This window comes from Planococcus citri, chromosome 2 (genome assembly GCF_950023065.1).
Source record: "Planococcus citri chromosome 2, ihPlaCitr1.1, whole genome shotgun sequence".
NCBI lineage: Eukaryota > Metazoa > Arthropoda > Insecta > Hemiptera > Pseudococcidae > Planococcus > Planococcus citri.
The window spans coordinates 41,990,132-42,018,002 of record NC_088678.1 but is presented as its reverse complement, the minus strand read 5'-3'; the positions used below and the strand labels follow the sequence as shown (position 1 = coordinate 42,018,002).

General features: G+C 34.0%; 3 protein-coding genes across 5 annotated transcripts in view; 2 read left to right on the top strand and 1 right to left on the bottom strand.

The window, feature by feature from the left end:
* Positions 1 to 3,408, top strand: part of Drgx (Dorsal root ganglia homeobox) — a 52,579-nt gene extending 49,171 nt beyond the window's left edge. For all 3 annotated transcript variants that reach the window (XM_065350269.1, XM_065350267.1, XM_065350266.1), the window contains one exon: positions 2,800 to 3,408. In XM_065350269.1, coding sequence (XP_065206341.1) covers positions 2,800 to 3,194 — 395 coding nt within the window. In that variant the 3' untranslated portion in view covers positions 3,195 to 3,408. The remainder of the gene's footprint in view (positions 1 to 2,799) is intronic.
* A 1,480-nt stretch (positions 3,409 to 4,888) lies between these two features.
* On the bottom strand, positions 4,889 to 25,092 carry cutlet (chromosome transmission fidelity protein 18 homolog). Its single transcript, XM_065350264.1, has 21 exons — positions 24,595 to 25,092; positions 24,217 to 24,500; positions 23,875 to 24,148; positions 23,663 to 23,810; positions 23,467 to 23,593; positions 23,304 to 23,387; positions 23,099 to 23,233; positions 22,932 to 23,028; positions 22,719 to 22,865; positions 22,489 to 22,640; positions 22,219 to 22,409; positions 21,880 to 22,119; positions 21,745 to 21,810; positions 21,447 to 21,558; positions 21,205 to 21,375; positions 20,980 to 21,129; positions 20,759 to 20,889; positions 18,966 to 19,198; positions 18,824 to 18,897; positions 8,162 to 8,222; positions 4,889 to 5,170 (listed from the first exon to the last, which is right to left on the bottom strand). Exons 1-21 carry the CDS (start codon positions 24,686 to 24,688, stop codon positions 5,064 to 5,066), a joined length of 3,078 nt encoding a protein of 1,025 aa, XP_065206336.1. The 5' UTR covers positions 24,689 to 25,092; the 3' UTR covers positions 4,889 to 5,063.
* Positions 25,093 to 25,098: 6 nt separating this feature from the next.
* On the top strand, positions 25,099 to 26,859 carry LOC135835832 (synaptic vesicle membrane protein VAT-1 homolog). The gene is made up of 6 exons (XM_065350265.1): positions 25,099 to 25,297; positions 25,402 to 25,596; positions 25,667 to 25,877; positions 25,978 to 26,241; positions 26,321 to 26,568; positions 26,655 to 26,859. Exons 1-6 carry the CDS (start codon positions 25,229 to 25,231, stop codon positions 26,718 to 26,720), a joined length of 1,053 nt encoding a protein of 350 aa, XP_065206337.1. The 5' UTR covers positions 25,099 to 25,228; the 3' UTR covers positions 26,721 to 26,859.
* Positions 26,860 to 27,871: the final 1,012 nt, after the last annotated feature.

The window sequence follows — 27,871 nt, the reverse complement described above, 5'->3', positions numbered from 1 at the left end:
TTCATAAAATAATGCGGTTTAGGAAAGTTTTTGGATTCGACCGGGGTGAGGTGAATTTGGGAAATTTATGCCTTACAAGGGAAGTATTTGAACAAACAGAAATACTTCGGAACCATACTAAGCTAAATCAGAAGATTACCTATGCAAAAATACATCATCAGTCAAAATTTCAGATGGTTAAGCGCATTTTTCGATTTATGAAAGAAAAAATTAAATTAATTTTGATCCAAAAATGTGAAAAAAATTAAAATTTTTCCAAATGGACCCAGAAAGCTGAAATTTGTTGAGTAGGTGCTCTATTTTCAACCTTTGAAAACGATTTCGAATTATTTTGAGCAGTTTTGGAGTTGTCAGTAGATTTTTGAAAGTCTAAATTTCCACAAATTTTTACACCCAACGAAGTTTAAAAGCTTAAATTGACTTTAAATCTTAATTTCTACATGCTGAGTCAATCAGAGAAAGGTTTCAAACCATTCTGGAGCCTTTGGCTGGGTTGTAGAGAAAGAGGGCAAATAGGGCGATCTGCTCCATGTGGAAAAAAAAGGCTCGTGATGAATGAAAAACATTTTTTTGTTTCACTTCTCGAAACAAGAATTTTTAAAAGCTTCTACTCTCGCTTCGTTCGAACCTGTTTTTTTTCTTTTTCAAAATTAAACTTCCTAAAACAAAAATTATAGTTCTAAAATATTTAAAGTAAAAAAAAATTAACTCCCTCGAAAACTAATTTCAAAAGATTTTGCCTTAGCCTCCCTCGGGTTAATTTGTTTTTCATTTTGAAACAAAAAATTCCATATTCGAGGTTTCCAAAAATTCAAACATGAAAATGATTTCATGAATCATATGAATCAATCAGTAAAATTGTCATTTTATCACTTACTCAACTTCTAGTTGAAATTTCCGGATTTTTCAAAGGTCCCATCAAAACTGTTAAAACCGACATTTTCTCGTATAAACACGATCGGTGTTTGTAATCAAGTGACCCATTGTTTGATTAATTATACGCCATTTTTCAAATCTCGATTTCTGCCAGTTCGAAATTATATCATTTTTCCAGCGATTCCATAATTGAAAATTAGAAAATTCACAGCATTCGCGCCACCGTTTGACAAAAAAATCTGAAATTCGGTTTATGCTCTATTTTCGACGTTGGTTTCAAGTCGTTTTGAAGCCTCTAGCACTTTTCTGAAAATTCTAGATTTTCAAACAGTGCCATAAGAACGGTTCAGATCAACTTGAATATTGTCAGTGACTTGAAAACTGACCGATTACACACCAATTTTCCCAAATAAGTTTCTGTCTTTTCGGAACTGCATATTTCTCCAGCGATTTCACGAATGAAAATTTGAAAAACATAAGATCACTCTGAACCGCCAAAAACCGATTTCGAAAAAAATGATGATGAGTAATCGTCAATCATTCAAATTAATACGAGCAAAAATTTATTTGAACAGATTTTTAGGTATTTTTTTTGAAAACTGAAATTTTTAGACATTTTTATGGAGATTTCAAAACGACTTGAAAGTTGAAACCACTTCAATCTACTCAGCCTCAGCGTCTTAAAATTACTGCAGCACATATTTTCAACTTTCAAAAATTTTTCTGGAAGCTCCAAAACTGCTGAAAACGGTTCGAATCCGTTTTCAATCGATTCGGGAAATCAAAAATAGGACACACCAAATTCCAGCGTTCTACAAGGTAATTTTTCATCAAAAATCGAAAAATGCACTTTGTCATCTAGAATTTTGGCCAATGACACATTTTTACGGTACTCTGGAAATCGAAAATGAGGTACAAACTGAATTTCAGCTCTTCATCTCAATTTCATCAAATTTTGAGTTTTTTAAATGGATTTTGAGTCCATTTTAAATTCCTGAAAATTTACTAAAAATCGAAAAATAAAATTTTGCACTCAATTACCTTATTTGACTCATAATTTATTCAAAAAGTTGAAATTCACTCCAATGGAGCCTACAATGCCTACATAATTTCAACGAAAAATTGTTAAACCCGAACCAATAATGAATTATCTAAAATGTTTACGCCACTCACCATCGCTGAGTAAGTAAAAACCAAAACACGAAATTTCCCATTAAATCACAATAATAATGTACTTCGACACGACCCAGAGAGATGATTCTATAAAATCAGACATTTTTAATTAGGCAAGTTGACTGACGTCGATTTACTTAATTCGAAATTAAACGCCAAATTAACGCAGTGATGGTAAATTACGCTATTTGATGCACTCGTCGAGCCATAATTAATCACGGGTTACAAAGGACGAAAATAAATTATTTAAAAAGGCATTATTTATCGTTAAGTACAAATATAGGTTGCTTAAAATACACCAGTAAGCATAGGCGTGATGATAGGGCATGTGTGCGAAATTAAAATCAATGAGAAACGCGACACGAGGTAGTAAAAGACAGAGATGGAGAGAAAATTGCAATCTTACGATACACCATCGTAGTGATTTGATGTAAAGTTTAACCATAATGATGGATCGTCTATTAGATGGATATCTGTCGGATTACGTCGTATGGAAGAATTTCATAAACACGTATTAAGGAGGCAAAATATTCGCGAGGTAAATCAGCAAAGTACCTATACTTAGGTCTCAGGTGTGGCGTTAAATCTGAAATTTCTTATTCGATTGTCTCAATATACGTTCTCATACGCTATTATGCTAAAATCACAAGAGGGTTATCGGGTGACTTTAATTCACTCCAATTTTACTCTTGAAATAAAACCAACTCGTGCCACAAAAATGCTCACCAATCATTTCTCTTCTGTTTACAGGTTTCCCTGGCCTTTGTTCATGCTGTCCTGTCAAACCTCTCTCTGGCAGCAGTATATTCTCAACAGGCGTTGAAAACGGTACTAATTCCGAACAACGTACTTCGAGCGTCGCTGAACTTCGTCGTAAAGCTCAAGAGCACTCGGCAGCTTTGCTCCAAAGTCTCCATCAGGTGGCCAGTTTCCAGCAACAAGCTGCCGCCGCTGCAGCTGCCCTCCAGTTACCAGTCAGCAGCGTGGGATTGGGTCTACAACTGCCTTCGTTAACTACACTACAGGCTTTGGCCAGAAAATCCGAAACTACATTGAGCAGTTCTGGTATCACGCAGCCTATGCCATTGACGCTGACTCCTCCGTCGGCTAATACCGCAACTCAATCTTCTAGTCACGAATCGTAAACTTATTCATAGTCACATTATTGCAACTCTTTTCTGCCCTGTTTTCCAGGCCCTCTATATTCTTCAATTGTACTGTGTATCTTGTTTGATTATTTGACGAATATTTTACGTTCTTTAATGATGAATAATTAGTTATTTTAATTGTAGGATTAATTCACTTATTTTGTAAATTATGATATTCGATAGTAGAAAATAAAAAAATTCAAATTTTCAACTTTTTTCACAATCGAGCTGGTGGATGAACTTTCAAGAGAATCTAAAAACTGAATTTTCAGCCATTGAAGTGAATTTAAGCATCTTTCTATTTTCTAAAACAATTCGAAAATTGTTAGAAAAGTTGAACCTTTGCAGACAGAGTGGTTCAAAAAATGTGAGAAATGAGCTCGAGGCAGAGGCAGCACCAGGTAAGTAACAAGTTTTCATTATTTTTACCATTACCAGACAGACTGAAAGATTCTGACATGTTAATAATAGTCGCTGCTATTGGAAAAATCGCCAGATGAACATGTTGCCTAAAGGTAAAGTCGAAGGGGCAAATCATAATATTTTGAAAAAAATTCTAATATCAGATTTTTAAAAATAAAAAATGAATTCTCTAATATTCTACAAAATATCAAATTTGAAAAAGCTAAATCACTCCATGATGATTTTTTTGTCCAAAACAAAAATTGAAGCAAACGAATAATCCACGACAAAAATTTCACCAGTGAAAAATTTTAGATCCGTGTGGAAGGGGAGGGGACGTTAAAGACACGTTCTTGACATCCATCAAAGTTTTATTCAAATTGGAGAAAATAAGGTCGAAAGGTCTCCTCGTTATGTATGAAAATTCGCACTATGAGACTGAAATTGAGCTCCTGCGCCTTTTTTTTTTTTTTTTTTAAATCCACACACATTAAAGATAAATCCAAATGCATCTCTCACACAACGTAATTCGCATACGCAAACTCGTCGAAAAAAACTCGCAACGAAACATAAAAATGAAATTAAATTACTGGATGAAATTTTATAGGAAATGAAAGTTGATACAGAAATACGCCGGGAAAGCATGTTAAAAACAATCTAATACGAGAATCAGTTACAAGTTACCGAGTGTAATTGAATAAACGACAGAAAAAAAAACGCATTACCATGTTTTTGTCGGGGTGGCATAACAAACAGAATACAAAATAGGAATTACAAACAAGTTCGAAATCAAGGGCCGTGCTATTAAATTACGTTATCGGTGCTCATCCATTTTCTGTAATGGTTTAAAAGCGTTTTTGATAGGCGTTCGTTACGGTGGCGTTTTTTTCCTAACACGTCAAATGCCGACGATGTAACCTATTTTCATACATATACAGCAAACATTGCGGTAACATAATGTTTTCATTTGGATTATACTATTTATATAGGCGCCTTTGCGAGATGATACCGAAATTGGCGCATTTTTGTGTGGAAGAAAAATTCGCTGAAATTCAAGCACTGAAATAATATTCACCCGGCCTGTCACGTACAAAGAGATGGGGATCGGTACCCAATTATTATCCATTTTAATGATTATTCGTCGTCGTCGAAAAAACTACAAAATGTAGTGGTATGTATTAATGCTGCTTTTCACCAAATTCAGTTATTTCAATTGGCATCAGAAAAATAATAAACTGTTCTGAATCTCATCAGAAAATTGAGCCAATTTTTGAACAAAAAAATCAGAATTACTCAAAAACAAACAGGAGACATTTTATTCACGTAAAAAAATTAAAAATAAAACAATCATTAAAATAAAAACCAATCTTAAACTTTATAAATCGCATTGAAGTATACCTAAGAAAAATTGATCAGCTTCAACAGCAACAACTCAAAAAAAACGAAAAAAATGAAAAATTAATTTCAATTTTGTAATAAATCTTTCATGTATACTGATCTACGAACAGCGTTGCTAAATCCCTCTTTGAAGTGATACCAAATATCGCTTTTCACAATTTCATCGACCTTGGCTGCAAAAAACATACCATATTATAGATACAGTAATACGAAAAAATAGTGCAAAATGAAGGCGAGATTGTGAAAAAGCAAAATGTGGTGAAATTAGAAGGAGCCATGTGTTAGAAATCAAATGTAAGTAACGAATACCACCGATTAACAATTATTTCAGATAAACACAACCAGGAAAGATAATGAAATGATGATAGTGAACATTAGAAATAGACATGACATGAATATCATTTTTGAAGATTTCCGCCACCACATCGACTTTCAAGCACTCCATATTCACCAAAACCTCTATTTCAGACACAGGCATAAGAAATATTGAATAATATTTTTAGTCCATTTACTCTCAAATTAAAAATTATACATTAAGTTGGAATTTATAACGTATTTCCGAAATAATCGACTTGAAAGTATTTCGATCGATGTAATATTAAAATTTCCAATTTGATGATCCAAGTAATACGTTTCTGTGCAAATAAAATCGCCAAGAAGAGGGGATATGTGAATGAGCCTACATAGATACAGTTTTGTTAATTTATCACAGTGTCCCAACAAAATTTCAAAATTTTTAAAAACAGAACTTCAGTGGGACGTTTGGAAACATATTTTTCAAGTATTTCACAAATTATTCGTTGAAGAGAAGAGGGGGTGTCAAAATTTAACATCACGTCAACTTTTTCATTTTTGATGTGATCGGATATTTTTCAGATTTTTTCGGCGATGCGGAGAGGGGTCATTCTCAACATTTTTCACCTCTTTTCCAAAAACAAAAACATATATATATAATTCTTCGAAAATGACTTAGAACAGAGAAAACGAACGCATTTCATTCAACCTAAGTGAACTAATGCGAAACATTTCTGATTTCTTTTTTTTTTTTTTGGAATTTCCCATGGAAAAGTTTGAAAAATGGGAAAACTAAGGATTTTGCAATAAATTTTTTTCAAAATTCTGCAAAGGGAGGGATACCTATAAATTGAAAAATTCAGAAAGTAGGTCTTTTTGATAACGAGCAAGATAAAAACAAGACTACCTAGCAGGTTTAGAACTGTTGGACACCAAGCAGTGCATCACCTTCATCAAGTTTTTTTTTACAACAAAAAACGCCCCAATTCAATATGAGCAGAACTTTCAAAATAAAAGCCTAAATAGGAAATGGGTGTGAATTCTCCTCTCGAAAGAAAGTTTTAAAATCATGGATATGTTTTTTGGCCAAGCTGACTTCATGCTCGACCAGATATGATCAATTCATCCGGACCAGGTCTTCAGCCTGATCCGGCTCTATCCTGAGATCTTTCGCAGTCTGGCTCCCGGCTCCGATCAGATTTGTCTACCTACATGGACACGAGTCATCTAAACAAAATTTGATCTGATCAGATCTGATGTGATCATCCTAGCCAGGGTTTCGGCCTATTGATTTGTCCGTCTGGTCCCCCAAGGTCATCTGCATGCCTGACTGGCCTTTCAAGGTTGTCTATTTGCTTGCCTGGCCTCTCGAGGTTGTCTGCGTGTCCGTCTGGTACCCCAAGGTCATCGGTCTGTCTGTCTGTCTGCCACCTTAAGGCATTGGCTTGTCTGTCTGACTTCTCAAGGTGACTGGCCTACATGTCTAGCCTCTCACGCAAGCCTTGTCTGTTTGTCTGGCCTCTCGAAGTTGTCTGTGTGCCCATCCGACATTAACCCCTCAATATGTCTTCCCACGGTCATCTGTTTGTCCTCTCAAAGTCATTGACCCGTCTGTCTTAGCTCTCAAGGTCACTGACCCTGCACCTGTCTAGTCTCTCATGGCCGTCTGTCTGGCTGTCTTCTAAAGGTCATTGACACGTCTGTCTGGCTTTTCAAGGTCGTCCATTTTCCTGGCTGGCTTCCTAAGGTCATTGACCCATCTGTCTGTCTTTTCAAAGACGTCTGTCTGAGTTATCGAGGTCATTGACCCGTCTGTCCGGCCTCTCAAGGTCTTCTGTCAATCTGTCGAGTGTTGGGCCTCTCAGCTATTTAGCGATTTTGTTTCGAGTTCTTATAAGTCAGATTTGGTATTTTTGAAAGTCCATTTTAATATATGTACTCGTAAGTAAAAATTTCAAAGATGATCTATTTTTCTCAAGTTTTCAAAGTCTTATAATAATGATTAAAAAATGTCAGAGAATGTTCAGATTTTTGAAAACCTGAAATAATGATGGGCTGAATAATTCCATTTCAAGTTTTCGAAAGTCTTTTCGATAATTTTTTTTCTAAAACTATCCAGAGCTTCTTCAATTTGTAAGTAGAACCAGAACTCATCTAATTAGGTAGATTATGTTCATTGTGTAAATCGATGATCTGCCTAACCATTTATAATTCGCCATCTTTGAAGAGTGTTTGCTGCTTAGATTTAAACCAAAAAAAAATCGAAACTTGAAGAAAATCCCACCGAAGTAAGTACTTATAAGAACATAAAATTCTAATTTTTATATCACGTAATAACAGGTTTTTATTTCTCATCTCACTCGTAGGTAGGCCTACGTAATATGAAATGGCTTAGCGTTTGTTAAGCAACATAATTTACTACATATTTTGTTCATGTATAATAAGGGCGTAAAACAAGGGGGATGAGAGTGAGTGTAAATACATCATATTTTAAAGTAGGTTTTTTCTGCTTTTCGCGTTATTACCATTGAGTAAATAAACGACGGATTTATTTCAAACTACACATGTTTACTTTATTTGAAAAGTCCTAAGGCGTTTAAAAACCAACCTTCCGTTAGTAGATTTGTATTTATTATATAGCATTTCTTTCATCGCTTGGGACAAACTGAATATATATTTGAAAAATGTTAATTTATTCAATACTTGATGAGATGCGATACAAATAGAAAGGAAAGGGAGGGTGAAAGGAGAGGATTAAAACCACCAAAATCCACATGCAGACAAAGGAACCCTTTAATTTTTCGAATTATTATTTTAATTCGAAAACACCACCCATAAATATGTTAGAAAAGCTCGTGCAATCGACTTACCCATACTCTTCTTTTCGGCAGCGCTTCTTTCGACGATCCTTCCGAAGAAATCCTTGGTTACCTGAAAAATTAAAATTAACGTTAAACCTCGATGCTGGCGTCATAGATTGATGTAAACGTTTCACCATATTAAACTTATACGTATCTATCGTATACATATTATATAATCGAGCAGGCAGGCAAACGCTGCAACGAGCCCGTATAAAAAAATCAAGCACACTGCGCTGACCCTTTCGTAAATGTACCGTATACTCTGGGACGAAAAATAGAGAAGAAAAAAACACGAAATACCATCGTTCCAGAAGTCAATTTTATTTCTTCTGATAACAGATGTCAGTGTATGTACCGTACTCGTTATCTGTCAGATTATCAATTTTATAAAAGCTATCAAATTTTTATTTTCTAGTAACCTCCATCGCCGCGCGTACGAAATTGATGCATCATGGGAAACTAAACTCGACTTTTGAGACTTCTAAGGCTATCTTTTTCTTCCCTTTCATTTTACTGAATGGTCTATACTTTATCTTGCCCGCTAAAACGAATATATTCGAGTTGCGAAATCGAACTACGTACTTTATCCTCGAATATTACCGCAACATCGCGTTTTTCCATCTTATATAATGGCAATTAGGTTAACAATTTATCTCCGCAACTTGGAAAATTGAAAGAATCAAGTTTTTCGCGCCAAAAAATAACGCTAAGGTTAATTTTATTTCTATTTGGTTCGTTTTCGTTTACAGGAATTGGATTCTTAATCGTATTTTTGATTCCAACTCTTCGCCCCTTTCTTTGCTCACTTCTTTTTCAATTTGATTCAAATCTGCTATTCAATTCCCAATAAAAATACGAGTACGAAGTAGATTCGAAACTTCAGTTTACATTAAGTACATTTAACAAATACGAATTCATCAAAAGTATAGCGTGGAATTTACGAGATTCAATTGCTTCATCGAGGAAACAACAAATTTTGCAAAAAGGAAAACCCTCCCATCCTTATACGTAGTCTCGCAGTAAATAAACCCAGGCAATTAATTTAACTCGCAATGAACGAAAAGAAGGCATCGAAGAGAGAAAAAAAAACGAAAAAGACGTAATCTTTGCAACTAACTACAGAGAGCGAGAAAAACCGAAGAATAGAAAAAAAAGGTACGAGTACGAAAACGATTATCGAGGTAAAACAGCCGTTATAACGCGACTACAAAAACGGTAGTTACACGCGAATAAAACAGATTAAAGTAAAGGCCCTCGCGTCCTTTGCGACGACGTGCGAGGAAGCAAAAAAAAAGTCATTCTGTGGAAAAATAAACGACCAGAATAGCAAGAAGCAGCCAACGAAAATGGTAACTACGTTTCCTGGACGAAAGCTTTACTTAACCGTGTTTTACACGAGCAAAAATACATTGCACTGTAATCGTCATCGCCATTCCTTTTTACCCCCCCCCCCCCCCCCCCACTAACCCCGACCCCATCTTTTCATCCTTCGGGTGCCTCCTCAATCCTCATTTCAACTAAACTACTACACCGATGCTACGTGTATTAAAAAGCTTACAAAAACAATACGTCTGTTCACGTTGGTCTTGGTATTTAGCAAATCCCGAATCCGTCGACTACCCAAGTTTCCATCTTCAATATAAATAAAAAGCTATTTCCGTTTACTTTTACGAGTCCATTTGCAAAAGTTTATTCGCTCGAAATGCGTAGGGTGTTCGTAAATTACCGTCTTCAAAAAATTATACTCGCTCCAATATTTATTCATGATAACTTGATAAGTACATACTAGTTTGAGGATATTCAAAACTGGAGGTGCACTCCAAAAAAGGCAAGTTTTTATGAGAGAGAACACGGTTTTAAAACAATCGTAATCATGATTTAGGTATTCTAGCTTGAGAAACAAGAACTCCAAAAAGACCAAAAATACCTTTTTAAAAAAAAATTAATAAAAATAAACTTTTTTAAAAATGGAAGGGAAGCGTATAAAAAAATGTTTCACAACTGGTCATCATAAATTTAAAAATATAACTTACGCCAACAGTAACTAGCCCTCTAAAAAATTCCAGCAGCACAAAAGGAAACAATAAATTTTTCAACTTTTTTTTTCCAATTTGAAAACATCCTTTGAAATTTAACTTCCAAGCTAATAATGATTTATGTAGCCTACTTCCAAACGAAAGTAAAAATAAATAAATAAACTATTATACTTTTAAAAAATAGGAATTTGAATTTCTGTAATTTATTGACTTATGGAGAAATACCTACATGGGAATCTTTTGGTCACTCGATTACTAATTCATTTCTTTTTTTATCAGAGCATAAGGACCCATTGGGTTAAAGTAGCGGCACATACATAGGTGGTTCTTTTTCATGTTTGTAAATTTATACATATTTTTTTAAAGAATGTTTTTTTTTCATCGTTTTACAAAAAATGTTGTGGCTTTCATTTCATTCAAAATTTTTTTTCCTTTCAATATTTATTTTATGGGCAACTTTTCGGCATTCTTTTCATCAGAGGAGGTTTTCGAATTCGATGAAAAAAAGTATCGAACAGCTCTGTAATTCAATTGGGCAATTTTTTCATCTTTAGGCAAATTTTGATTCCTGAAAACTCTTCAAAATTCAAAAAATGGACTTTAAGACTCGAAACTCTGACTGATTAGGTATTTTTGCAAGTTCATTTGATTACGTTTTGTTTGGATTCGAAATTTTTACCGATTTAGATACTGCTCTTGTTAGGTGCCTGCCTGCAGTGTTCTTATCTAAGAATGAAAACTTTGCAGGAAAAAAACACAGTATTGTTTCACAAGTTTTTGACCATGGTAAGTCAAAAAATTAGGTACCACTAAATTCATCATCTGATTATTTCTTTCTTCTGATCCAAAGTGTTCAAAATGGCAGGAAAATATTTTCGAATACATATAACGTTTTGGAAGGGAGAGAAGGGAAGATGGTTCAACATCATTCCAGATTTTTTTTCATCACTCGAGATAAAATGTAGAATTTCTCTTCCAATTCAAATTTCTCAATTTTCAGATTTTTTTCAATGACCTACAATTGTCGAGTACTACCTAAGAAAAAGTTGAAAAAAAAAATAAATTCTGGAAATAATGAGAGAATAAATGAAAAATTGCAAAGTTTGATTTAGAAGATAAGAAAACAGGAGATTTCCCCACATATTTCAAAAATTTCGAAATGTGGGTAGGTCAGAATTTCAGTCAATTGTTTTCTAACCATTCTGAATCATCAAAAAAAAAATGGGTGAAATCAAAATCCGAAAAGAAGGAAAAAATAAACGAAAAATTTCGAAGTTAAATTGAAAAATAGAAAACCAAGTCAGTTTTTCCACATAAGTATGCTAACTTTTAGAATGAGGGGAAGGGAGTCGACATTTTTTCAGAATATTTTTTGTCAATTCCAAAAAAACTTTTCGATATCAAAAAATATAAAAAAAAGGAGAGAATACTTGAATTGGAGAAAAGCAAAATTTTTTATGTTTAGCTTGAAAAAAATTCTCCCCAGTTTTTCAGATTCCAACACTTTTTCATTGATTTTTCGACAGAAATGAAAAAAAAAAATAATAACAACAAAGAATAACACATGAAAGCTGCATATTTCAGTAGTAGAGTTGACTTTTTGTCAAAAATTAAAAAAGTACCCAATAATGCAATTGCTCCAGCTTCCTAATTCTTATCTCTTAAATACAAGAGATACTTGAGCAACTACTCAATGTTTCAAATGGCGTGGTTTCCCCGTTCGTTATGTGTCCAATTTACATGTAAAAAGTCAAAGTGTGTCCAATTTGGAAATAGATAAATGGAAATAGTTTCTTCTACTTCCTCCTCTTTTCGCGGTCCTTTACCTATACATAGTCACTTGTTAAGAAAAAGTGTTCATCATTTGAAAGTCAAGATTTTTACTACCTATAAAAGAATCACTGGACTTGACAGGCAGGCAAAAATCACACCAGAAATTTTTTTTTTTTAATCTCCATTTCGTGGCTCTCAAATCACACGTGAAAATACCTAGATCGGATACTTTACCAAACACCCTACAGTAGCAAGGGAAAAGCCAGGTTCACAATGAAACCGAAAATATAAGATACATTTAAAATTAAAGTAACGCGATGCTTAGGATTTGTGGGCTACAACTCCGCCCAACGCTTTACGTCGTCCAGGGGTTCGACTCCACCTACGCTATCAATACACAGCCCCTTCAATTCTCTCCCTTCAACGCGATAAAATCCTATTATACAGGGTGTTCCAGAATAACCTTTCACATTTGTTTTTCTCATTACTCTGAGAGAAAAATGTTTACAAAAATTCTTTTACAACCAAAATGAAGTAGAAACATGCCGTTTTTAGACCATATATTTGAGTTTCCATTAAAAATAAAGTTTTAAAAATTTTTCCATCGAGATATTTTCCATCATTTTTGACACATTCAACCAAACATTTTTTCGAATTATTGAACACTTCTCTTCCAATCAGTCTCAACTCACGATTAATATCACCTAGAAGATGTTTTAGAGTCCTAGATTCATCCTGATACACTTTTAACTTGAGGTAACTCCATAAAAAAAATCATAGGCGGAAAAATCAGGGGATCGAGGTAGCCATTAAATTTCTGTGTTCAACGAAATTATTCAATGACCGAAGTGCTCACGCGCTAAACATATTGTGTTGGTCTCTGAATGATAGGTAGCTCCAACATGTTGTAACCAAGTAAGTAACTATACATACACTATATAATCGTCTGCCTTTCAGTTCAGGAACAAGAAACTCGTTCAACATTTTGCCTTACCCCTCACCGTTACTGTTTCATTAAACACACATGGTCCCACTACACCAAACTTAGCCACGCCCAACCAAACAGTCAACTTGGCGGAGTGTAGAGGTTTCTCGAGTATTATCAACTGATTCTCTGTACACTTGAAGCGCACATTCTGTATATTCACTTCACTGTTTAGTTAAAAATGAGCTTTGTTACTGATGAGTAAAGTAAAGGGGTCCGGGAGTCTTTATTTTTAAAAAAGGACCTCACAGTAAAAGTACACTGTGCAGCCATCTACTTCTCCAGGGCAAAAAATAACTATTGAAACATAATTCGGCATGCTTTGGCTACCTAGAACCGCCTTTACCATTCCCCTAGCTCCTCTTGAACACAGATCAGTGGTTACCAAAATGTGAAAGGTTATTCTGGAACACCCTGTATTTCAACTGTTTACTTTCACATCCCGCCGCATCGTGCTTTTCCTTCGAGGGGGCTTCTTTCATTGCTAAAGAACGTTAGAATTTGGAACAAAACATCTTCAATTTAGCTCCTCTCCTTCCGTCCGAGCTCCATGCACGCGTAATACGTATATATCTAAATTCCTAAAATATTTCTTCATAGCGTTGTTGGTAAAGTTTTCTTTATTTTTGGCGAAGAAAATACGTTTTCCTTCTGCCCCGTAACGGCATTAAATTATCCCTTATATTTCCTTTTTTCTCGGGTGTTTTTTCTGCGCCTCCCCTCCGTCCACTCGGCCTTCGCCATTTACGCTGCGCGCTGCTGACCATTCGAAACCATTATTTATACCGACTTGGATACTTTAACAGGCGTTTTTTCTTTATTTATCGCTCTGTGGCTCCGATTGTATTTGTGGTCAATAATCTATACGAGCTAGCGAGTTAACTTACTCTTGAGAATTTTTCCTCCATATAGTAAGAATAATAGGCTTATTATAAGGCCTAGGAAATGTGAAAGTTTTTCCTTTTTTATGTATAATATTACAATATGATTTTTTTCCTTTTCTGGTATCATGTAAAAACGAAGTTTTTTTTTTATTATTATTTTTCATTATTCTTTTCATTCCGCGATCATAAATCATTTTTCTTACTTTTTTACATCATCATTCTCTTGTTGAGATTTCATTGCCCTCTTTAGCGTTTTCTCAAAATATGAACGAACATTGTAAACTTCTTTACATAGTCAAGTTTTTCCTATAGCCTACACCCTTTCCTCAAGAAAAAAAAGAAAAACCTCTTCTAGTCCTCCTAATACATAAAACGTTTTAAATCCTATACAACGTATCCGACTTATTCGAATTTTATATTAAGCCTGGCATACTTTGCGCAGTTATACATTACACGTCTAAAGAGGTTTTGATTTATCGTTTTCGAGTTCCCTTTGCTAGAAATTTCGAAAACTCGGTGCTTTTACGCGATCTTTTATTCATTAAGGAAACTAACATCATCGCGCAAAAACCCTTTACAAAATTGAACAAGAATTATCGCCCGTGTTTTCTGCACTTTCTTCGCGACTGTGTCGGTGTCATAAACGCGAATTATTACAACTGATATTAAACGAACTTCCTTCCAAAGTTTCTAGTATAAAGTCGTAAATTACGTGTAATACGACATTTTCGACTGCACAGGCTATACGAATGATGCATATGAATAATGCGAAAAGGCTGGTAATAATTTTTATGCAAGGGTAGGGAGAAAGAGAAGCAATGTGGGATTAATAAAGAGACATTTTTCTTGAAATTTTTTTTCAATTTCAATTCAAGTTACAAATTTTTAATATCAAGATTACCTCGAGTGACATTTGAAAAAGTTGTACGAGATTGAGTTCATCTTTTTATTAAGAGATTCCTTTGAATTTTCCAGCTTCAAAATGCAAGAAACACCACAGAAATGATATTCGGGGGTTCCGAGGCGGTCAAAAGTGATAAATCATCTCCTCCGCCTCATATTGGGAAAAATCAAGAAAAATAAACACATTAAATAGAATTGTTCAAACATTTACAATTCCAGTCTCAGAATTCCTCTAAATAATTATTTTTAAGAAAAAAGCTGCCTCTTCTCTTTAAGTATGTTGGATTCTCTGAATAGCAGGGCTCTTACCTACTCAATTTTTTCCAAAAAAAGGTAACTTTAGTAACTAAAAAAGTTCCAAGACGTGTGCATTGTGCAAAGTACTTCAACGTAGAAAAAAAATCACAATGAAAAAAGGCAGAAAATTTTAATTGAAAATGTCGAAAAAAAAAAGAAAAAAGAACACGAAACAATAAACATTCCAATTAGGTAAAATCTGAGACTGACAAGAAGCAAGACTTTTTGACAATCACTGGCAAAAAAATAAAATGGAAATGATACCTCTTCCAAATTTTCGGAAAAATAGTAATACTATTTTAAAACCTTTTGAATTTGGAAATTTTTGATACATACAAAATTGAAAATTGTTGGCAATTTTAGACGAAACTGACAATTTTAACAAGCTGAGTTTTTTTTTTAGCAGATTTTGGCAAAAAAAGCGAGACTTTTCAGATTTTTTTTTGGAAATTTTCGACATTTCAAGGTAAAAAAGCGAGATTTTTCAGTGATTAGGTAAAAAGTGAGATTTGTGAATTTTGACAAATAGCAAGAATTTTGGAGAGTAAGTAGTAAGTACAGACAGAATAGGGATCATTTTTTGCAATTTCTGTCGAAAAGTGACTTTTTTCGAAAAATATTGGCAAAAAGCAAGACTTTGACAATTAAAGCAAAAAGACAATGCTTTTGGGCAATTTTTAAAATTTAACAATGAAAGCGAGGCTTTTGAGCAATTTTTGGAAAAATGTGAGATACTTATCTGAAATTTTTTTGCAAACAAGAATTTTTTTTACAAGAAACAACACTTGTAAGGTAGAGATACAACCGACCTCCAAAAAAAACTGTTTTGAACCGGTTTCATATTCATAGAAGAATTACTACGTATGTATTAAAACGATTTTAAAACGTACAAGAAACCAAACCATTTCAATATCACAAATGTTTCAAAAGGTCAGTAACCCACCTAGCTGGCTTCTGAAGGTCACTGACCTACCTGTATAGCTTCTCGTGGTTGTAGTTCAAAACTGCAGTTTTTCTACTCTGTCAAACGGTTTCATTATAGTTTCATATTCGGAAACCGGACAAGGAAGCAAAATTACTCAAGGGACCATGGGAGAGTTTTCCTTGAAAAGAGGTTAGAAGGTAACAAAAATAATTTAACAAATTTCAATTCACTATTTTTTTTTGTTTTCAACACTCAGATCCCCATACGGAGAAACCAAAATTACTCTTGGGACTGCAGGACTTACTTACGTTTCTTGAAAATGAGGCTGTTTAAATAAAAGGAATTCTAAAGCAGAAATTGACAATTATTTTTTTATACAATTTCATTTTCAACCAAGTTCTCTTTCATTTCATTTTTTCAATTTTAGAGAGCTTAGTAGGGAGACTCAGTGGCGTATCCAGAATTTTTTAGGAATGAAAAATCGAAATTTGAGGCAATTTTCTGAAAATCCTTCGTTATGTAGGTAGGTATGGTTATTTCATTGAAGAGAAGGCAAAATTACTGCTCAAGCAAACCGAAAGCGAAAATTTTTCGAAAAAATTTATTAAAAACCGAAAAGACGACCATCTTTGTATATTTCATTTTAAATTTTCATCAGCAGGTCTCTTGAGTGCGTCATTGCGGAGACGAACATTGCTTAGTAAACTCGTGTGGTTATCGTTGTTTTTTTTTTTTTTTTGAGGGAGAATATTTTGAAGAATTTAGACGCAAAAATGACAAATTTTCAACAAACATTTCCTTATTAAATTTGTTACTTTTTTTTAAACCGAGGGGGGGGGGGACTTTCAGCACGACTCAATTTTCACTTGGAAGAATGAAATTTTCAAGGATTTTTTAAAAAAAGAAACCAACAAACTTTAAACGGCAACAACAACAAAATTTCACATCATAACCATAAAAAAATACAATAAAAAACTGTACCCTTCATCGGATTAAAAATCCGAAAAAACCTCAACTATGGGGGAAAATGAAAATCTTGTTCGAAAACCGTTCCGGCGAGGTGAAAAAAACCTACCACCCGGTGTAAATCTATTTTTACGTAATTCAAGTCTATTCTACATGATAGGATTAAATTCTGTGCAGTATCACTGTAGTTATTATTAAAAAGACACATACAGAGAAAATTCTCATTAACGATGCTACATTATGCATGATAAATTTCGCGACTTGATGGTTAGTCGCGATTAAGAAATTAATTATTTAAACCGCAGCATCAATTCAATGAAAAGAACGCTCTGGTCTGTAATATTCAAAAGTATCTTCTTTCAAAACATTAAAAATTAAGTTTGAAATCCGGTTGCCGCGCAAAAGGTTGATTATAAAAAAACAAGGAAAAAAGGTTAAAATGAAGATTTTTCGTTGTGCACGGGATAAAAATCGCTGGGAATAGCATTTATTCTACTTTCGTATTTTCGTCACGCGGCGCGCTTCAATTATTTACTCTTTATTACGGCGAAAATTATTTCATGAAGAAAAGAAAAGCAATTTAAAAAGGAACGGAGCTTTTTAAAGAGTAACGGAGCGGAAATGAGCCGAAGATGTTGACGGAGCTGAGGGAGAAAGTGAAGTTGCCGACGAATGAAATAAACAAAATAGTGCGCTCATTATGCTGGCTTATAGAGTCTGTTATAATATTAATTGCTCTATAATGATAAACGTAATAAGAGCCGGGTTGGTTTAAATATACAGATTTTCTATAACTTTTTACAACGCTGCTGCGCAGTGTTTCGTAAAATTCATTTCATCGCGTACGAGGCCAGAGCTTTTTATTATAGCGCGCCCAGAGTACCCTTCGCTTTCGTAAAATCACCGTAGCCGGTAGTTAACTAATTGAAAATGGTGCAGGTTTTTCTTACAATTGAAAAAAAATGATAATTCGATTTTTAAAAACCAACGTTGAATGAATTTTTCTTTTTCTTTCGAGGTTACCTTCAGTCGAATACCCCCACTGAAGACTATAAATTGAGATGGACATGCTTCAACCAACGAGTCTTTAAATACGACCGTACTCGGTACGTAAGGTAGGTAGATAGGTACCTTTGACGTCGAAGAAATCGTGTTAATTTTGAGGCTCACTAACAAAGCGAATAATGACACGGAGATGAACGGCGACAGTGGCGCTGTTAAGCTGAAAGTCATTAAGGGATGAAATAACAATTCCCAACCCTGCTCCCCCTCGTTCGCGGTACTTAGCTCACTGAAGCCTATCCCATAATAATTAATCTTTCCTTTTGAACGCTATTTTCTTTTTGCACAACATTACAAATAAAAAGATGTTCGAGTTGTTGTTATCGTTACGCTAATAAAATATGATGAAAGGCATTTATAAGGGTAAGATTTTCAAGTTGTAAATAGTTCGCAAAATAAATCTGGCCGTACCTAGTTAATGGACTCGATATTTCTTCATAAGTAACATATAATTTAAGAAGTTTTTCTAACCGCAGACAATCAAAAAGAGGAACTAATTTTATTCGAAGTAAGTATATCGAAAAAGGCGCAACCTTCGCCCTCGGTCTTGAAAATATAAAATGATTAATACCGATAATAGCGTGGAATTTCATGTTCGGTGCAGAGTTCGTTTTTATGAGGTTTGATCATTTTCCAACTTTTAAAACTCAATTTAATACAAAAAAAAAAAAACTTGGAAGACTTTTGGATTGATTTACAAAATTCACAGACTTTGAGAAAACAGCTGTCTAAAGAGCCGCTAAAAATGTTTCAAAAACATTAACTATTGAAAAAAAGTTTTAAAATGAAAGGTATAGGGGAAAGAAGCAGAAAACAGAATCGAAAACTAAAAAACCTCACCGACGAACTAGTCTTCTTTATCGCCTTAGGAGTCAACTTTTGTAAATGATTTTTCTTCTCTTGCGGTAGATTTTCTAAAAAAAAGAAATAATTGATCAAATTCCAAAATCCGATTAATTTGAAAATACATTGTATTACGAACCTTTCAACGCACTGCTTTCAGATAAATTCACTTCGACACATTCGACAGGTTCATCAACTTCCATAGGTGGTAAGATAACTTGAGTATTTAAACCAGTGTTGTTCTTTAGTAACGAAGTTTCCAAACGTCTAATTTTTTCTTGTTCAACTTCTCTGGAAATTGTCATCTTTAGAGAATAACTTAATCGCTTTGACGTTTGTATATCGGGGAACTCGACAACTTCTTCTATATTCCTGATGAAAAAAAAAATATATATTTCAGATGAAGTCTACGATTAATGTCGAAAAGAATGACGAAATGTACATAGAGCATATTTTATAGGGTGCTCAAAGGATCCGGGGAACATCAGATACATAACTTTGAAAATTCTGAGCATATCGTCCTCGTTGCTCATTTTTCTAAAATAGGAGCCTGTGAGATAATGAAGGATCGAATCCAAAAAATAATTGACATTCGAGCTCCGCGACTTCGAATTCGTGAAAATCACCAAGTCACATCACATCTTCACAATTTTGAGTTTTTTTTTTTTTTTTTTTTCATAAAATTGGAAGGGTGAGGAGTCATTTTCAAAAACTAGGCCTATATATTCCAACACACTGCCCTCGGGAACACAACAAACGACTTATCACATAATCTGGATTTTTCTATGTTTTGACCGTGTTTGAAGGAATCTGTTGGAGATTCAGAGAGATCGGATCGAAAAAAAAACCTATGAATATTTTTAACTCAAGCGATTTTTGGAAATAACATGATCCGAAATTTCAATGTCAAAATTTTCAGCTGCATTAATTAATTTTTCAATTTTTGGTAATTCGTAATTTTTTTTCTGAAAAAAAAAAAAAAAAAAAAAAATAGTTTTGAAATGAGGAGCGATATTCCAAAACGCCCTTAGTGCATTTTTTTCAAATTGCATTTTTAAAAATAAAAAGTGTTCCAAAACGCACTTTGTCCATTTTTATTGAATTTTTTTAGCGGTATCTGGTGGATGAAGTGTATAGCTACACTCCTAACATCATAAATCCACCCAAATAAAGTTTTAAACCCGCCTAAATAGCCAATTTACCAGACTAAAAATTATTTTTTTTAAATGGACATAGGGCGTTTTGGAATATCGCTCCTCAAATTAATATTTACTCTCTGAAACTAAACTTCAGCATTTTCGATCATTCTGGAACCTCCAGCGCGATTCTCGATTTCTCCAGAAGACGCAGAAATTAATTTGACCAACCAAACATCGAGTTGTTCGCTTGAAAATCGGCCAAAATATGAACAAACTCGTTAAATAGGTCGAGAATAAAAGCCACAACTCGATTTACATCTGCCAAAATTAATTATCACACTTTCTAAAGAAATCGAAAATCGTACTGGAGATTCAAAAATGACTGGAAATAGTGACATTTTGGTCCGTACTCGGAGGATTTGATACTAATAGTACGAGTATTATCATTCAAGGCGTTTGTTGAAAATTTTTAACAATTTTTTGCATTTTTCAAAGCCCGTCTTCAATTTCCCTCAAGTTATGATGTTTCTAAAAGTGTTAGAAGTTTACAAAACTGATTAAATGAGAAATTTTCATTTCGCTGTAGCTTGGTTCATTGAGCACCTTGACCCTGTATCTACAAACTTACGTGAGCATGGTCAATAACGCAGCAATAATAAAATATAAATCGCAAAATTAAGATTTACACAGGAAAGATCATAAAAAGGCAATATTACGCAATGAAAACAAAAAAAGTAACGATAACTTCAAACCTTGATTTTCTGTCACTTGAATTCAAAGTCAAAATACTCACGGATCAAGAATAAACTGGTAACTTCCATCTGGCGTTCTTTCTTGTACAAAATTCAAATTATAATCAATCATTGTACTGACTAGTTGAAATAAAGCAGCTTTTTCAGCATTACTAAAAAGCTGTACGCTAACCTGTTAAAAAAAAATTACACAAAAAATATGAATTCACATCTGAACTATAAAATAATAATTTTTAGAAAGTACAGAAAGCTAATAACATACAGGTCTGATACTAGGATTCAATAAATGAGTAAAAAAAGGTAAATTATCCAACAATAATTGCTCGTAATGACTATAGGCTCGAATTTTCGGTTCCATGCCTTTTAATACTTCGTGAACAATCTGCTGATATTTCAATTGCTTGGTCATCAGCTGCAAATAAAATAACAAAAAATCAGAATGAAACATCGATCAAAAACGCATCACGATTATTAATACAGAACTAACTTCAAATAATAAACTCGGATAGTTCAATTTAGACGATTGATAAGTGGCGGAAAGGAAATGCCACATAACGAAACAATACGGCATATACGTCATGAGAGTATACATTTGCGTCGATGCAATTGTACTCTTGATCTGATCGAAGAAACAAAACCATTGCAAGCTTTTGGAAACCTATAAGGGAACAAAATGTACAAATTACTGAGCACAGATCGAGGCAAATTCCACGAAACAGCAACGCTTACATTATTCATTGAGAAATTTCTCGTCTTGACGTTTAGGAAATTTTCATACACGCCTTGGGCTAATCTGTCATAATCTCCATTACCTTGAACTGAACTTAACACCGAATGCAATCTGAAAAGAAGAACGCGATAGTAAATTCGCATCGTCATTCGCAGTAAAGCACCAAAACGCACTTCAGGTGGAAATTCACCAGGAGGAATTTCCGGTTTTAATTATCAACTACTAACCTATCTAAGGTCGATGTGCTTTTTAAATATACAGGTAAAAATTAATGCGTAAATCAATGGCTTGGCTTACCTTCGCGATAGAATCAAATCCGTTTCCATTTTGCGACTGTCACTCTTCAATTCTTCGCGCTTCGTGCTGTAAATATAACATGCACCGTACAATGCCTTATTTTATTTCAACTGCGTAATTCTTGAGAGTACTAACCTGGTAGTAGGAATTTGAAATATATCACGCCATACTGTAAACAATCCTTTCTGCATATCTTTACTGCCAATGTTCGCTTGTGATATTGTACTAGTCTTTATAGGCTGACCCTTTAAGCAGTAGATCGTGGATAAGCACGTTCTTATATCATTGCTCGCTTTCTCACATAGCGCCATCATAGCTGATAGATCTGTTTTGATTTTTTCACGTTGAGTGATATCGAGTAATCTTTGAGTTAATCTGTAGAACAAATTATCAATGAAAAAATGAATTCAATATTGTATTAATTCTTATCAACGAGAAAATGAATTTAATATTGCATTATTTCTTTTTTGCTACCTTTGCAATGACGTAGGAGGAAAATGTATAACGAAAGCCATCTGTCGCAATGGCCGTAAAGCAGCTACATATACATCGTTACATATACAAATGATCGGACGTTTCAGCGATCCAGTTAATTTGGCGGTTTTCTTCTTCGGCTGCTTTTTATTATCACCTCTGGCAAATTTGACTAATACATCTATGGAAGGCTAAACAAACATAAGACAAATTCGATTATTAAATATGAATATTTTGCGCATTAATTTCAGAATTGCACGTTTCATTTACAGAAGGAGCACCATCAATTTCATCAATAATAAGACAATTCGGTCGTGGTGACGTGCCAATCACAGCTCTCATTTGGGTGGCTACTTCCAACTGTTGTCTGAATATATCTGGACTACGATCATCACTGGCGTTCATCTCCACAGGATTATATCCTGCGAAAAAATATCATATCTTTAGTACTCGTATATGTACACGAAAAATGAATTTATTAAATCGGTCAAGATGCTTACCGGCATGTCTAGCTACAACGTGAGCAAGAGTAGTCTTTCCCAATCCAGGAGGACCACAAAGTAATACTAATTTGAACTTAGGGCAACCGGTATCGTCTAATTCTTCGTCCAGTACGAGAACATTTTTTCTTTGGAATTTTGGTTCAACTGAAAAACACAATAGCTATAATTATCAAACATTTATTTGGGAAAATAGGGGAAAATTAATCTCACATTTAGGTTTGTTCTCCTTAATTCTGATCTTTTTTTCTCTTCCAAAAACGATTTTATCCCACAATTTGATCCATTGCAATAGGATTCGATTTGTTCCCTGGATGATGAATACGAATTAAATATACAGTTTCAATGAATTATACATGAAGGAAAATTCAACTACATACCTCATCACTCAATAAATCTATGTACGACATTGGTTTGTATTTTTCAACCCATAAATCAGTATCAGCTGATTTGGCCGGATTCACAATAGTTCTTTCTTCAGGAGTATTCATCTCAGCATCGAGTTTTTTTGCGATCTGCATAAAATGATTCATTAATAAAATAATCACATCGCAGAATACACGAGGAGCAACGAAAAATCTTTACAATTGTGTTTGCTTCATTCATAATAGTTTCAAATGGAATGTTGAGTAATCTAGTATTTTTCAATTCTTCCGAAACAGAGACGATCTATCAAAATCAACATAATAATTAAAGAAAATGATCGTACGATTTTCTGCAGAATAGGAAATAAGATATTAAACTTTACCTTTGAATTTACAGCTTCATCGGAGTGCAATTTCGTGTAAAATTTTTCTCCTTTGCCATTTCTAAGAGTCATGAAATTATACTTGGGAACTCTTCTTACCAATACGCATTCAGATTTCTTTTTTTGTCTACGAAAAGAGAGTGTTACATTGGGGAACTAATATGTAGAACGAGTTTTCGTTGAAAATGTAACTTACCTGGCATCGTTTGAAATATCCTGAAAAGTATTACTCGAAGCTCGTTTCTTTCTTTCTTCTAGAATTCTAGCGATGAGAAGAGCATCGCGTTCTTCAATAGGATCACTATTTTTCTTCGATTTTTTCGCCATTGAACCAAAACCGAAATCTAAAATGATATAAACTCAGTGAAGAAGTTGTTTACATTGATTTAAGGAAGTTATCATACATACCGAAGTCTTCATTGAAATCAATGTCATCAATATCTCCAAATAAATCTTCGGCAGTTCTTTTGTTGGAACTCTCGGAATGATTTTCCTTCGCTGCAAGTCTAGTATTTCCAATACGTTTCGAATGACTTCCATTAACTACGATTTTAGCATTTCCGGCATCTTTAGAATGACTCCCGTTGACTACGATTCTATCGTTTTCAACATCTTTGGAAGAATGATTTTCGTTCACTACGATTTTGGTTTTTCCAAAATCGTTAAACGACTCTTCCAAATCCTACAATTATTGATCATATTACGAACATGATTTCACAAACAGAGTAATCATAATCATGATAATCATACTATTAATGGAGGAGAAGTGACTTTAGCGTATCCATTCAATTTTGGCGTGAAAGAGATACCATTTGGAAGCGAATTTTGGGATACAAATGGTTGTATATCTTCTGCGTGGTATATACCACTCGACGTCGAAGGTAAATCATCAATATTTGGTGTTCGATTCAGACTCGATGACATAGACGACGAATCCTTATCAAACGTTTGATTTTTTGGTGTGTTAGACTTCGAAGAGACAGGCAAGTTGTCGAATTTCAGAGACTTTTTCGGAGGACCAGGAGGCGGTTCGTCTGTTGAATTGAAACAGAAACTTGGTTATATTCCGTTTCAAATTATAACTATTCTTAATTTATTCGATTACAGATTAATGAGAAATGAGTTTACCATCTATCATGCATGCGTATTCGTTCATTAGTTCTTCTTCTTCGGCAAGCCGCATCTCGAACTCTTCATCAGGATCCATGTATTCGAAATCCATGGTTGAATGCGATCTCGGAAAAGTTAACAATACACTACAAATTAATTAATTTTTAGTAAAAGAACATATTACGAACACTCAAGCACACAACCATTTTTACAGCTTTAGCAAGAGAATTTGGCGCAATAAATCGAAAACGATTCACATTCGACAACCAAACTTACCAAACACGAGAAATGAAACTTGGATGCGTATGTCAAGAACTGACACAAAAATGTTTGCAAAACCATTTTTTTCAAAAGTTACTCGTTTTTTTGCAAAATTAAATTCATCAACTTGCGTAAACAAGTTATCAAAGTGACAAATTGGTAATACATTTAATTAGAGAGCAGTAAAAATTATTTTGCAAACAATTGAAACATGCAAACGGTGCTTGTTCTTGTAACTGAATTTGAACAAAACACTTGCGAATCTTATCACAATTTCAGTGTTTTTGTTTTGAAATTGATAACAACCGGTAATTGAATAATTTCCTTTATGTTCTTAAATTCATATTATTTTCGAGAATAAATTATCATATTTAAATATAAAAAATACAAAATGAATGAAGATGACAGATTGGTAGATGCTGTAACTATTTCACAGTTTGGAGGTTTCGACAAAATAAAGGTACGTTGAAGTTCAAGAAATCACCTCACACGTACATTCGTCAAATAATTTGACAGAAAAAAACTAATAAAATTCGAAATACTCTAATACTTTTAAAATTACAGTTTACAAAACTTCCTTTGAAGTCCTCTGATTGCGGCGAGAATGACATCGAAGTCAAAGTGAAATACTGCGGAGTAAATTTTGCTGATTTATACGTAAGACAAGGTCTCATTCAGAACATTAAATTACCACATGTTCCCGGGTTAGAATGCATGGGAATTATAAACAAAGTTGGCAATAAAGTCGTATCTTTTGAAGTAAGTAACGTCAACTAGATACTAGTTGAAAAATCTTCCTAGTACTCATTTCAAGAATCACCTGTTTCAGGTGGGGCAACGTGTTTTATGTTACAATGGTAACGGAGGTTTATACCGAGAGGTGGTCGTAGTAAATGAGAAGAACTGTTTCGCTGTACCTGACCATGTTCAAGATGAAATTGCTGTCTGTTTATCTGCCAATTACCTTACTGCGTATTTTTGCTTATTCGATATTGGGAATCTTAAGCAAGGTCAAAATGTGTTGATACATTCTTGTGGAGGTTTGTATGAAAATATATAGATTCTTGATTCGTGAATCAAGATTATAATTTCTTTTAATCAAAATACGCATTCAATATTACACTATTTTTTAAAATTTAGGCGGAGTTGGATGGGCAGCCACTCAATTAGCTCGTAGTGTGGGAAAAGTCTGTATTGTTGGCACTGCATCGCCTTCAAAATTTTCCGAAGTTGAGAATAATGGAGTAGAATTTTTAATACCGTCCCAAAATTACCTGGAAGAATTGCAAAATCATTCTGTTTTGAAATCAAAAAAATTCGACGTGATTATCGATACCGTAGGTGGATCAAATATTGCCAATAGCCAAGCTTTGCTAGAGCCACTGGGAAAATTGATCGTAATAGGTATGTGTATGTAAACATATTATTACTCTAAATAGAAAATAAATTTTTAATTCTTCATTCACCATTTTCTTTTCTTCAGGTGTGAATCATATAGTTACCGGAGAGGAAAAATTTAGCATTGTAAAATTATTGAAATTATGGTGGCAAACGAAGAACATTTCGGTGAGCGATTTGATAACAAACAATGCTGTCGTTGCTGGTTTGCATTTGACAAATTTAATGGAAGCTAAACCGGAAAAAGTACGACAAACTATGGATCATATATTCGATCTATGTAAATCCGGTGTGATTAGGCCACGTATTGATTCCATATATTCGTTTCCCGAGGTAAATCTTTACCCGTACACATGAGTCACCGAGTTGAAAAAACGATTGTTTTCAAAAATTTATTTTTTATTTTTTATTATTCATAGATCGCTGAAGCAATGAAAAAATTAGCAAATCGGGAGAATATTGGTAAAGTAATAGTGAAAATTTAAATTTTCCGTTTCGCCCACGTCATCGTACAGAGTAATCAACTGTGATTTTAAAATACTCAAAATATTGTATCGCCAAGTTGACTGATATTTTTCTACATATTGATACTAATTATAATTTATAAATACTTTGTTAAATTAATTTTTTTTTAATTTTTATTTCTAGTTACTAAATACAATAAATTACGTAAGTAATATTTCTCCACAAATGTCACATTTCCGTGCGCCTAAAATTCAACTTTTCAACACCAACGACCAAGCTGACCGGAAATCGTAACATAAAGTTATGTTCTCATGACACCAGTCACATAAACTTTGAAATACAAAACGAGTAAAAAGTCGATATTTCCTAACACTTAGGGCAACAAAATCGAATGTAAAACAGTCGGTAATAAAAATTCACGAATTTTAAAGTAACACGCTCGGAATAATTGCGACCTTGAAATCCATAACGCTAGGACAGAAAATTAGTTACTTCTGTCAAGATACTGACGTTGATGAGAAAAGCTAACGTATCTGCGAAATACGTAACAATTCTATGACGTAGATTAACATGCAACATTAGCAAATATTAAGATGCACAATAATGATATTCTCGTGGCATAAATTTTTTCTTCTCTTTTTAAATGCTCGTTTAAACATCGCTATTACTAGATGCGCTCGTAAAACACTGCCAAAATGCATGCAAATTAAATAACGAGGGTTTCACGCTCGATTTAAATAAAAAATGCATCTATTGGTGATTTTATCACGATCTAACTCGAAGCACAGCTGCATTAATGACATGTGCACTTCAGTAAAACCGCTGCCATTCCGTCACCTGGAAATAGTACCTAGCAGGCTACTTATACTACTTACATCATTAATCATTGTACTACAAAATGTAAAGATGTTAATCAGCGTATGCAAAAAAAAATTTCATCTGCAAGTACATTCTGCATGGAACGGAACAGAGGGAAAGTAATAATTTAAATATTGCCAGTCCTTCTGAAATTCGAATAGATAACTAGATCATCAAAGATCGAGGAAATGTTGGCATTCATATTCATTCAAATTGAATCATTGATCAGATAATGAACCGGGGCCAATATACACAGATTTGTGATCAAAGGAATGAAACATTATTGTTCCTAACTTATTTAAGGCCATTGTTC